A 12,976-nucleotide genomic window follows, 5' to 3' on the forward strand; every position below is an offset into this window, starting at 1 on the left:
AGCCTCATTCCATACGGGTAATTTTCCACCTTAGTCTACTATCCAATCCCGTCCCTTGCGATTCAACGCAACTTACTTATCCATCACGGCAAGAGCGTCTCTAGCCCAGTTGCAAAGAGTTCCTCCGCCCTTAAATGATATGATAGACAGGCGAATTTCACCAATGGAAGGTCGTTATACCTTCAAACTAGCCAATAGCACCGTACAAGGGCGGTGCGACCCTCGGAGCCACTTAGGCTGCGCGTGTGTTATGTGTGCTATGGACTCAGCCCAGTAATATTGACAATAGGGTTGAAGGGAAATTACACCCCCAAAAACCAACAAGACTAACGAAAAACCACCACAAAATAACCACGAGGAGCTGCTCACATTATCAATGCAGGGAATGTGAAACATTTGGAATATATTTCTTTTGGTTTTTAATGGGACTCAGAGGATTATTTCGTTAGAAGGTAAAAGAGACAGAGAAAGGGGGTGCTGCTGGGTTTGGCTATTTGAAAAAGACCAGCGTTTTTTTATTTTTTATTATTTTATTTTATTTTTTTTAAATTTTCATTTAACAAGTCTTTGCTGCTGCCGGCTTTGGGGAGCGTCTTACAAACTTAAAGGATTTACACACAGCGACAAAAAAGCAGCTAGCCCTCACCATAGTACTTGCCGGGGAGCGCGATCCACCATCTCTGCTTCTCCAAAGAAGAGGATCAAGGTAAAAAAAAAAGTCCGGCGCGTTTCATTAACGTCGGCCTTAGCACTGCACGAAGCTCATTTAGACGGCCTTGTACTCGGTCTCGGGCTGGCGTCTCTTCCGCTGCCCCAGCCTCAGGCTATCGCGCGGGTTTCTGTTCTCCACGGCCGCGGGGTGGCGATCGGGCTGCTGCTAACTATGGCATCGGACTAGTTTTTGCTTCTTTAGTCAGCCGTGGGTTTGCTTCTCCTGTGCACGAGAAAGTCCAACTAGTGGTTTATTCCTCGGCCCCGTACAAGCGAGTAGGCTGCACACCGTTGCACTATTCCGCAGCCTGGGGCCTCGGACAGGCTAATGTGGCTTCTCCTGTTGGGGGTATTTGGCTGATGAGTCTTACTGCTTCTCCACTGTCCAGGCCTCAGACGGATGATTCGAAAATGCTAGTCCTCCCGACCCCCGGTTGAGACTAACGCCGATAGCCGCAGAGATACCCTTGGTTCAGTCTTGTCCTTCTCTCGCGAAGTAACACGGAGAGGGTGGCAGAGGCGTGTGTGTATACGGGAGACGCTGGATCAGCGTTTGATACCCAACTCTTTGCAACATTGCCGGGATCAGAAACTCCACGACTGCAATAGAGTTGGCACTAGAACTTTATAAATATTGGGTGTTAAGAAGCCTGCACAAATAAATCGGCCATGTCTGTGACATGTTACACTACAGCATTACAATTCTAGACATGAAGCTGTGTGTTAGAAAGCAGAAAGATACTTTGAATTTTAAAATCAGCCGAATACTGTAAATGTGAAGTTGCAGTGTAAGGTTGTATATTTTGATTTTTTAAGAAGGCTTGAGCTTTATAGTAATTTTAATAAAATTCAGCTCATGGGCGTAATCAAATATTTGAAAGGATCAGCAGAATAAAATCCCATTACTTTATTACCCGTAAAATTGCTAACTAATGGAGAGGTTAACGAGTAACCCACTTTAGTAGTTAAAGCCTATCTATCTTAAGGCACAGTAGAAACCTTTAATTACTTAGAGTAATTTATGTGCTTTATCCAATTTTTAGAAGATATTTTCTTTGATGCAGAAATGAATATTTTCAGATATCCTGTAAATGCTAGGGCGCTTTGAGCATGGGGAAGGTGCTGAAGTTTTGTTTATTAGGTAGGCAGATTTTTTTTTTTCCAGAGGGAAATTAGTTTACAATAGCAGAACTACTAAAAAAAGAGTGTGGAATAGTGGTTAAGGATTTGGACTGCATACACTGAGGTTGAGGGTTTAGATCTCACTGCTGACACTGAGTGACTATGAACAAATCACTTTGTCTTCACCAGTTGGGAGAAAAAGGAAAAAAATCAAACAATTTTGTCTCTCAAATGGTATGTCACCCCAGATAATGCCACCTGTCAAATAATAAGTAATGTTAATAATAATAATAGAACATTGTAACAGATTCAAGAAGTAAGCCAAGAGACAGCATAATCCAACCATTGTTGTGGTCTGTACACACACCAGTAAGACTTCAACAAATAAGAATATTGAACTCTGATAGTTCACGATAATTCAGAATTCAGCAGGATACCTACATCTACTGGAATTGAAAATGCTTATAGCTCCTGGGATTAGAGTTTTTAAAATTGTGCGCTCTTGTTCTTTGGCAGCCTAAATCTACAATCCAAAGGTAACAAATGAAACTTTGGAAACAGAGGAAGGTTACTGTAACAGAATTGTGTTGGCTGTTTTTCTAACTTTGTGATACCGTGCAATGAGGAATGCTGCAAACCAATAATTTTACTACTTATTTTGACAGTGTTGTTTAGACACTTTGCTCTTAAACAGAAAGGTTTCCAACACAATGTAATAAAGTGGATGCAATAATAGAGTTGATAAAAGATTTATATAAAAAAAAAGTGACTTGATGTTGTAGTTTAAAACAATTGATTTTCCATTGAAAGATATCAGTTTTTGTTCCTTAAAGATTTGTTCTGTGTTAAGATCAAAGGTTAGTCTATTATCACTAATTGTTCCTGGGTATTTGTTGTGTTGTTGTATTGCTATGGAGAGGAGAGACTTTTAAAATGTACAGTCATGTCAAAATGCATTTCAGTAATGTTGCTACAAACTTAATATTTTGTGCTCAGTGCTACCAGAATAGGCACTGGCTTCCTGTAATCCTGAGCTGGAAGCGAGTTAGAAAATGGAGGGAGCATTTAAGTAACCATCCCTGTCTCTGTTTTTATGACTAGTAAATCTGTTTCTAGGTTGCTGAAAGCCACATCCCTGGAACCCGATGTGCACGGAAACCGAACAATTGCAGAACACGCAAGAATTCTCATCAAAACTTAGTTGACCTGACAGCATTTTGTTTAGTGGAGGAAACCTAATCAAACTTGGGGATATCAAGCACCATCACAAATGGGGTCGGAGCGCTATATAATAGAAACACAATCCACTCTACAGCTGTAGAAATATAAGCAGTTGAAAAAAAACACACTGAAGAGTGGAAAGGCATTACTTGGCTTTGGTTAGAGGATTTATTGTAGTGCATTCTTTACAAGAGGCTGCATCAGGCTGGGCTTCTAATGGCATTTGAACTTCTGTTCAGTTTCTGCCTGGGCTTCCTTCAGTGCGGATTTTGTTGTTTCCTTTAAAAGTTCAAAAGCATGCTCTTGGATTGATTGGGGGCATCAAATTCAGCTGGTGCAACTGGGTGTGTCCTTCAAAGGAAAGGAATCCTTTCCAAATTTGGTTCCTTTGCTGCCCCATCTTTGGTTTCAAGCCAATAGTATTACAAGGCACAAAGCTAATATTAAAAGTGTTTAAACCTTAGTTTTTTTGTATAATTTATTAGTGAGTGATCTTTTTTCTTTACTCTTTCTCCAAACTAATGTTCAATTTAAAAAGCAGTGTAACATGTTTACATACAGTATGTGGAGTTCAATGTATTATTAATGATGATAAAAAATATGCAATTAAATATTTATCAAGGCTCACGTTTTCACTATATAATGACTGTATCCAGTGTGTCGCACATGAGATGTTAGGCACCATGTCACGCATTTGGAGTCGCTTTCATTTAATTTTCTTTCTTAGATAGAAACATATACATTTTAAACAAAAATCTTAATTAAAATAGTGTTTTCTGTGCCTGTTTTCTGATGCTATAGTGTTCGTCTTAAAACTTATGCTGTTGATTAACTGTGTGTGTTATTAATCACACTGAATAGAGTAGAGGCTACTGTTTAATTTACTTTCAGATTGAAACTGACTACATTCAAATAAAATATGAAAACAGTTTCTTTTTTTCTGAAGTTGCTTTCCATTTGACAAACTCTTAAGTTAATAGACCTGTCATTAATGAGATGTGTAACCTGGTCAGGAACCTTGGAATACTGTCAGTTTGCTTTTGGTCTCTTAAGTAATTGGTAACAAATTTTGGAAGTTGAAACAGGGCTATGTCTCCCAACTTGAGACAGTGTGAAACTGTTTTTTTGGTAGTTGTGACAAAAGAATGGTATGGTAGTACAACATTTTTCTTTGCTACTTTCAACTTCCTATCTCTGGGATTCTTGGTTTCAGTGTTTTCCTTGTGTCTGCATGGATTTTTCTCTGTGTAGTTTGGTTTTCTCCATATATGTTTGATTATGGCACCTCTGCATTGACCTGGTAGAGCATGTGCTCAATCAAGATGGCTCTAGAGTTGTGCCTGACGGTTTTAGGATAGGCCCTACATCCCTATGAAGCTGAGACCAAGTTTACAGTTTCTGAAAATGGTTGAATGATGGGTGGTCAACATATGGTCATTGTGCAATGATACATAACTTGCTTCTGTTGAGCTGTTATGAGCTTAACATGTGAAGAAAAGTGCATTGCACGGTGTCCCCTTTTGCTATGCTTGTGTCAGAATCAAGGCCACAATCTTAATTTTGTGAGGACCTAGTGAGGTAGTAAGCAGTTTTAAAAACATGTATGCTGTTGCATCATGGAATCGGTGGTCTGTTACTGTCCTCATGGTCGGGGTATGTTTTCCGCCATGTCTGTGTGGGTTTTCTACCCACATTCTAAAATTTTGTGTCTAAATTAATTGCCACATGTATGGTGATAAAACCCAATGCTTGGTTTGCAATTCTGAATTTGTTGTAACAGTTTTGTGAATGTTGCTGTTACATATTTTCTATGTCAAATATTGTGTGTTGTATTTATTTTCATGCTCTCCCAGGCTACATGAGAACTTACAACTACTTGGAAGCTTTTTTTTTTATTTTTTGCCTGATGTTGTTGGCTTAAGTTCTGCCCTCCACATGCCACCACCGAGTTGAATTAAGTGGATTTGGGATTGTTATGTATGCATGTTTCAGTGGTGGAACATTTGCTGATTTGCTTAAGGGTCTTGTCAGTGAAGTGTCATTTGTTTTTTGCCAAGTCATGGAGAAATAGAGAATTAACATTTGTGGAAGCAACTGCAATAGCAGTGAATTTTATTGATTTTATTAAAGACTGCTGGATTGAGATCTTCTTGATCCAAGGTTGCACTCCGCTCAGTGTGGCCCAGACCATGTGTAATCTGTTAAAGTGACTGGTCTTGTTTTCTGTAGTTTGGTAGTATTATAAATTTGACTTGCTTACATCAGTTTAAATTACATTATTATTGCTGTATTATATTTATTCCTTTTTTTTGACGACTGGGTTTTGGATGTGGGAATGAGAGAAGTGTTGGATTACTGGTAATATTCTGAATGTACATTTTTATCATCCATGAGTTTGTCTTTTTTTAATTCTGAATTGTCAACTGCCTTTTTCCCCAGCTCACATGTGATTTTAATTATTGGAAGACATGTAAACCAACAGAGATTTACCAGTGTTTAAATAAAATCTTAAAAATAGTATATTGTACCATTGAAACTTTGATTGCTGGAAAAAAGGAAGGTTGCATTGCAGATAACTAAGCAAAAATATATGTTAAATGTTATGTAAATGACCCCTTGGGATTAATAAAGTATCTATCTATCTATCTATCTATAAGAAAAATATTTTTCAACAGTAATCCTTATGCAAACCACATATAGATCTGAGTGCTTATTGAATTGGGATGAATTCACTTTTTCTGACCTAAAATGCTTTTAAAATAGTATAGTAGCAAAGGTCAAAAATATGAATGAAAATGCAACTGTTTAATTTTTCTTCTCATATATACACTCATAAGTATGTACCAATTTTGATGCTTCATTGTGTTAGAAGTAATACTTTCTATAAGAAACTAATGCATGTTGAAGTTAAAGTAACCTCTAGATTAAATGACCAACGTTAAGAGTGAAGGATTTTAAATTATTCATTGGAAATGTGATAAACTTACGCTGGTATTTTTGAGTTATTATTGGAGAGCATCAGCCAAAATGGGTGTGTTGCAGACGCTACACTTCTGTATTCTGTTTATCATCAGATAAAGCAGCCAAAAGAAAATAGTACATTCCAGGTGGATTGTCATTCAGCCATCTTATTTCACACCTTTGGAATTTGAGACGCTTGTCTCGAAGCAGGAATGCATGGCCTCGCCTTGCCTCGCCTCCTTGTCTGCCATTCAGTGTGTACAGACTTCAGGACTGGCAAATTGCAGCAAGAGGACATTTCATGGCACCTATGATTGATTATAAAGTGATGAAGCCAACAAGTGCACACCTTTTATTGTAACTCTTGTGAGGCAAGGCCTTATAAATTAAAATTTACAGCCTAATTTCAAGTAATTCCTCATGACATTCTGTTTACACAGGGCGTCAGGAACATTGTCTGCAAAGTATTCCAATTTTGCCATGAATGAAACTGAAGTATCCAAGAAAACACTGAGAAACAGATTGTTTGGAAAAAAAATAGTATGACGTTCATTGCCATATAATAATTTTGTCTTTCTTGTTTAAACCTGAAAATGTGAACTGGTATTAAATATTTCCCAAACCACTCTGTCAATGTCAGTATTCATTGGCAAAAAATGTAAGATGCCTTTTACTAGAAAACCTGCTGAGGTTTTTTTTGTGTATCAGGTGGCCCTCTTTATCATTGCTGGATTTTCTTTCTTTCTTTCTTTCTTTATGGGTACTGGCTATAGCAACATGGTTTTTATTTTGCCAGTCAAATTTGGGCATTCCTGCAATAGTCTAAACTTAGGATAACAGACTTTCTATAATGGAGGTGTTTTGTCCTTGCATCCTGTAATGAAAACTGGGGGAGAGGGAATTCACAAATTAAAAAATAGCTTATATTTTGAGACCTTTTCTCAAATATGTTTTAATACAGACATTTTTACCAGTAAATTATCTGGCTAAGGGAATGTTTGGACAAAGCCAGGCATGATTCTCTGGGAAACCAGAGCTGGCAGTTTCCTAGGTCAAGACCTGGCATGTTTGCTGGGAATTTACTGCCTCTTCTTTTTTTGATAAAAGCCATCAGGTTGTCTGGTAAAGTAAGCAAAATGTCACAGTAAGTGAACCAATCATAATATGATGACATTTCTGAGACCATGAATAACTTTGATGTTCACAATGAAGCGTGGACATTTTGTTTTATGAAATTCATTTTTTGGAAAATGATGAATAATTGTACTGAATTTCAAATAAAGATGCCATGTTCCATATGAAAAGTCCGGGGAAAAAAAAAAAAAAAACCTGCTAGCCTTTTTTACATTCAGAACACCTGTGCATCATTCTTGTCATGACCATTTTCATCTTAGAAACAGCAGAAACATTTAGCAGTGGGAAAGAGAGAAGGGCACTCGGGTGAGCACTAAGGCCCTAGTGAAATGGAAGGTCTGCTGTGTGATGGAAATAAAAACTTAACCCACTAAAGATGTGGGCATATTGATAATTTGTATCCTACCTCTACTTTTTTTCATTTTATTGTTCAAAATATAGTTTATGCATTGTGCATCTTTAAGATTTGAATATGTTGTGCAAAGTATTTCTTTGAAATATATTATTTGTCAATGAAATGAAGCCCTTAACCATTGCTAATGACCAGCTTTTTCTTGTAGACAAAATTAACTGTGACATTGGACATGTACAAAATGTCTAATTACCCAATCCACCCAGCCTGGATTGTCATTTTAGGACAGTGGCAACGCAATAAAAATTCCAGGTCACCCTAATATATATGAACAGAAAATCCAACTAAACTATGTAGGAGTTTCCCTGAATATTTGTGTAAGAGAAGCAGGCGACTATCAGTAATGTTTTGAATGTACATTTTTATCATCCATGGATTTCTCTTTTTAACCCTGAATTATCAGCTGGTTTTGTTTCATCTCTCATATAAATTAATAATTTGAAGATATGTAAGCTTAATGTGTAGTGCCACTGCTTTTCAATAAAACCTTAAATATTCCTAAAAATATATTGTATCCTTGAGCCTTAGATTACTGGGGGGACGGGGAAAGGAAGGTAGTGTGGCTGTTGAGTCCTCCTATTTTACTTTTGGTAGTTTGTGGTAGATACAGTAGTATAGAAACTGTTTTTCTTTTGTAATCAAGTAGAAGTAGTGTGTTTTCATGTCACTTTTATTCTGTGTTATGAATAAAATAGAGAAGCTACAAGATTCTCATTTTGATCCCATGGTAACAAGATGTAATAGGCAGTATTGTAATAGAAATTATACTGTGGAACTGCAAATATCGGGCAAGAAGGTGGTAGTTAAAAATTGCAGCTTCAGCTTTTTAGACCCAGAGTCCCATTCATAGTTACACATTTGCTATGCCCTCTATCAGACCCTTGTTTTAGTAGGGCATCTGTTTCTCAATCTGTTGACTATAACAAATTTTTCGATTTTAAAATACGTTTTCACATTCTGACTGTCTGAAAATTCACAGTAAAATTATTTAATGTCAACCTAATTTAGGCCTTAAATACTGCAATTAATTAAGAATATAAAATCTTGCCAAAGCTGGATAGCTCACTTTTAATATGGGGTTTGTTGATCTCCTACAAATTGTTGGCTATTACTGGTTTTATGAAAAGATGAATTTTGTTTTAATGCTTAACATTCTGCTGTATTATTATAAATTTCCCAGTCACCTGAACAGTTTAGTTTATCTTTAAACCATATTCCATCAGCTGTCCACTTCACCAATGCTGTTAATATTAAAAATGGAATCAGCTTTCAGGGATGTTCATGTAGTGCACATAGTGCTGGGTTTTTGAAGAGGCATGCATTTTGTAACACAGGAGAGTGAGTGCAATGGACAGTTATTGAGAGGCCAAAATACTGCTCTTGTATCTTAACACAGAAAAGTTTGCAAAACAAGATGGCATGCTGTAATCATTTATGAAATGAAGCATGCAGGATGCTACATTTGTCGAGGCTGCCATTTATTTTCTAGATAGGGGAAATGTAAGTGGAACTGTGTGGTGGTGACTGACTGGACTTTGTCTGGTGGTGGTGGAGCCTTAGTCAAGTTTCATTTGCTTTTGGGGCTTCTTGAAAGATCTTAGATTTTTTTCCTAGGTTGATAGATGATTTCTGTTATTTTACAGGCTGGTGTATTTCTGCAAATGCATACAAAATTATTAATGAACCATACAAATACAAACTATATGACCTAACTGAATAAAGGAAAAGAAGTAAGCTTCCCTGTTCGTATTTAACGTAAATTTGAATGGGGTGAAGGCACACTCTTTTAATTCACGAAAGGTACAAGGACGCTGGGTGACTTTCAAGGCAACAATGTAGCCAACAGCAACATGATATTAGTGTTTTGCAAAGTATAGCATGCACCGTTTGCAGTTGAATTATTAATGAAGGAGCGCTGAAAGCTTTTGATGTCTGTTTTGATCATTGCTTCAAATATTCAATTTTATATTCTTGTTTAATAACAAGTCTATGTGACACTTTCAGTGGTGGAATACCCTGATTTTGGTAAACCTGTTGGTTGACTGTAAAAGAAACAGAAAATCAATCTGGCATTGAAAATCCAGATCTGCAAACTCCACCCAGGAAATTTATTTTCATCTGCATTCCAGAGAGATGTGGTTAATTGTTGCTTCTAATTTGGCATGATTTGCGTGCATGCATGATTGTGCCAAACGTTGTCCATTCTGGTTTGGTTCCTGTTTTGCTTTTGGAGTGCCAGGGATGGTCTCTGACACTTTGTAACCTTGAATTAGGACAAGAAAACAAATGGATGAACGTGCAAGGAGAGTTGCATTTAAAAAATAATTAAATCAATTAATATTCATTCACAGTAGTTAGTTAGATATTCCTACATACTTGTGTCGGGTGATGGGCTCTGCTTATAAAAATACTTAAATAAAATGATGTAACAGTTGCCAAAGTATTACGTTTACTCACAGACACTGGAGAGACATTTTACAAGTAGTTAACAAGGTCACTATAATGCATTTTGTTTTTTTTTGTCTTTGTTAATGGCCAGATGCTTTTCGTATTTCTTTAGCTTTGTTATAGTGCATATCACAATAACTGGTTAAACTTGTAATAAGTAACTAACTCTTAATGACATTTATTGTTGCAGCTTTTTATCAAATTGCTACCATGTTCATTTCTGTTTACTTATTTTGTGTTATGTAATATTTGCAGATTTTTATTTTTTGTATTTACTTATTTTTCTTCCATTCCAGTAGGGATATGTCCTCAGCAGCCACCTCTCCGCCATCAGTTGACAAAGTGGACGGATTTTCCCGGAAGTCCGTCAGAAAGGCGAAGCAGAAGAGGTCACAGAGTTCCTCTCAATTCCGATCTCAGGGAAAACCAATAGAGTTAACCCCTCTGCCTCTTCTGAAAGGTACCTTTCCTACTCTTAGCAGCAGTGCATCTTTTGTAAATCATGAGTCAAATGAGTCAAGTTACAGATATTCAAATTTAACAAAGTCTAGAATTGTAATTCCTAAATGATCCATCATTTAGCATAATTTTGCCTGTTGCTACATATGTAGCTCTTCATACTAATGAATGCTTTTTTTTCCCACAAGATATAAATTGCTGTTCAGTTCTTTAAGTTGGACAAATAATATATGAGTTGACCCTAGTTCTAAACAATGTAAAGGAAACTTTCAGCTGTAAAAGTGACTTGTTAGAAGATGGAATGGAATATCTGAAAAAGGCTGAGGTGGTCAAGCTCAAGAGGAAATGGACATACTGTTTTTTTATGTTTGGATGTGTCGTTTGTTTTTCCTTATGGTGTTGTGATAGTTGATCGCTGACTCTGTGTGACCACGAGCAAATCGGCTATCCTGTTGCTTCTCTGTATTCCATCAGCACCACACTGTTTGTTATTTATTTATTTTTAAATAAAGGAGAATTTTGATTTAGTTAAAATGTTTAGTGGAAGCTTAAATTAGTGTTTTATTGTGTACTGTATTTAGTTTTGTACACTGGAATTTAACTTCTACATGTTTTTGTCTGTATGTTTGAACAATTGAGTGTAACTTATTGGGGGAAAAAAAGTCTTAACACTTCCCTAAGTGAATTTAGAGGTGTTAAAAGTCTTAATCAGTTTGTGCATGGTTCTTCATTTGCTGTTAATATCTTCTGTCCAAGTCTTTCTCTGTTCTCAAAATAAGCCATGCTGAAGCTGCATTGGTTTTTAAATGTCTCCGTGTGTACCTTTGTACTTCAAGTATTATTTGCCTTGCTTGATTTTATTTTGGTATTGAGATTGGCAGAATTGCAGTTTTGGTTACTAGCTCTGCTAGTGGATTTGTTTTTATTTTCAATTTGCTCCCAATATGAGCATTAACAGATCTAAAAAGAACAAGATGATAGAAATCTAAAAGCATGATCAATGAATGTTTTTCTCAGTGTCTGTGATGTTATTTTCGTATAATCTGCAAGTCTTTTAAGAAGTTTTAAAATACTGGATAGTACAGTAGACCAAGTCAAAGCTATTGTTTTAGAAGAATGGCCAAGATCAGAAAAAATGACATAAAAAATTCATTCTGTGACAAAAAACAATTTGTTCTTTGATCTGCATTATCCTAATGGCCTGTCTCAAATAATGAATGTCTGTTGTTTTTAATGAGCAGTTCATTATGTTTGTTTTTATTTAAATTTAATTTTCACTATAATTTTTTTTTTTTTTTTTGCATATTCAATGCTTGCCTTCATCAGAATTCAAATATTTTGAAGTCTCGCTTTTTTGCAAAATGCCCATCTGCATTTTTGTTCTGGAATGCTTTTATATAGACCCCCAAAACAGGGATACTAGGCAGGATCTGGGTGATCTGCCGGGCCATTGCAAGAGAACAGTTGTGTACAAACACCTACCCTCACATTAGCCAAATCAATTTAGCATCTTTGATTAATATCATGTTTTCAACATGAACGAGAAAACCCATATGAATACATGGGGAGTCAGCAAAAACCTCAATCATATCATGGTTCCCTAATATGATTTAAATGTGCCCTTTACAAAAATTAACTGTTTTTCAAAGATGCAGTTTTAAATAGTTGTGTTAAATACTCAAGCTTTTTTGAATATTTAATTGTACTCCATAATATGAAGTAGAGGGTTAAGTTTAGTAGCTGTTCCACTGGCTGCTAGGATCTTGCAGGAGGGGCATCAAGTTTGCATGATTATAGGTAACAGGCGAACATAGGAACACCTTTGCTTTCAGTGATGCTATTGCACTATGACTGTGTCTTATATCGGTAGCAGGTAATTTACAAATACTGTGTAAGCACAAGATGAACTTGAAAATGATTTGGACAGTGATGTTCTTTTTTGATTTTTATGGTGCTGCATTTGAATTCTAGCACATTATATGAATGACACAAGGGCAGTGGTATATGATGAATCACCATCTAAATACTGCTTGATCTTGCTGTTTATTGTTATACTAGCAAAATACCCGCGCTTCGCAGCGGCGAAGTACTGCCTTAAAATTTTTATTAAGAAGAAAATTAAACCTAACTGAGGGAAAATATACCAATAATTATTTGTTAAAGATCTCTTTGTATACCACATTTTGAGTTCAGCCCTCCGGTTGTAATATGACCAAACTGTGCGCTGAGCTTACTCTTGAGCATGCAACGTACCGTTGGCCATGTGAAAAGTAATCTTGTCTCAAATCTCACAGCTTGGATTGCCGCTGTCATAATCAGTTTGAGTTTCATGGTTTGTTTCAATTACGACCGTATTTGCAGGACTTGTGTTGAAGTGACATTCTGCATCTGTCGAGCGTTGTAAGCATACAACCGGTTTCATCGATAACTTCACATCCAGCTTTTCAGAGTTTCTGTGAATCTAAGATGTTTAAGAGGCATTGGCGGTTGTCAAAAGGTGTAAAATAT

The 12,976-nt window shown here is 36.5% G+C and overlaps 1 protein-coding gene across 4 annotated transcripts in view; it reads left to right on the forward strand.

Annotated features, from left to right (window-relative positions):
• The first annotated feature begins 220 nt into the window (after positions 1 to 220).
• The window catches only part of ppp2r5eb (protein phosphatase 2, regulatory subunit B', epsilon), a 126,962-nt gene continuing 114,206 nt past the window's right edge, over positions 221 to 12,976 (forward strand). The window contains exons 1-2 of one of the 4 annotated variants that reach the window (XM_039742209.1): positions 221 to 706; positions 10,306 to 10,469. In XM_039742209.1, coding sequence (XP_039598143.1) covers positions 10,313 to 10,469 — 157 coding nt within the window. In that variant the 5' untranslated portion in view covers positions 221 to 706; positions 10,306 to 10,312. The remainder of the gene's footprint in view (positions 707 to 10,305; positions 10,470 to 12,976) is intronic. The other 3 variants (XM_039742206.1, XM_039742207.1, XM_039742208.1) reach the window with 3 other exon arrangements.

The sequence above is a fragment of the Polypterus senegalus genome, chromosome 18, assembly GCF_016835505.1.
Source record: "Polypterus senegalus isolate Bchr_013 chromosome 18, ASM1683550v1, whole genome shotgun sequence".
In the NCBI taxonomy this organism is placed as follows: domain Eukaryota; kingdom Metazoa; phylum Chordata; class Cladistia; order Polypteriformes; family Polypteridae; genus Polypterus; species Polypterus senegalus.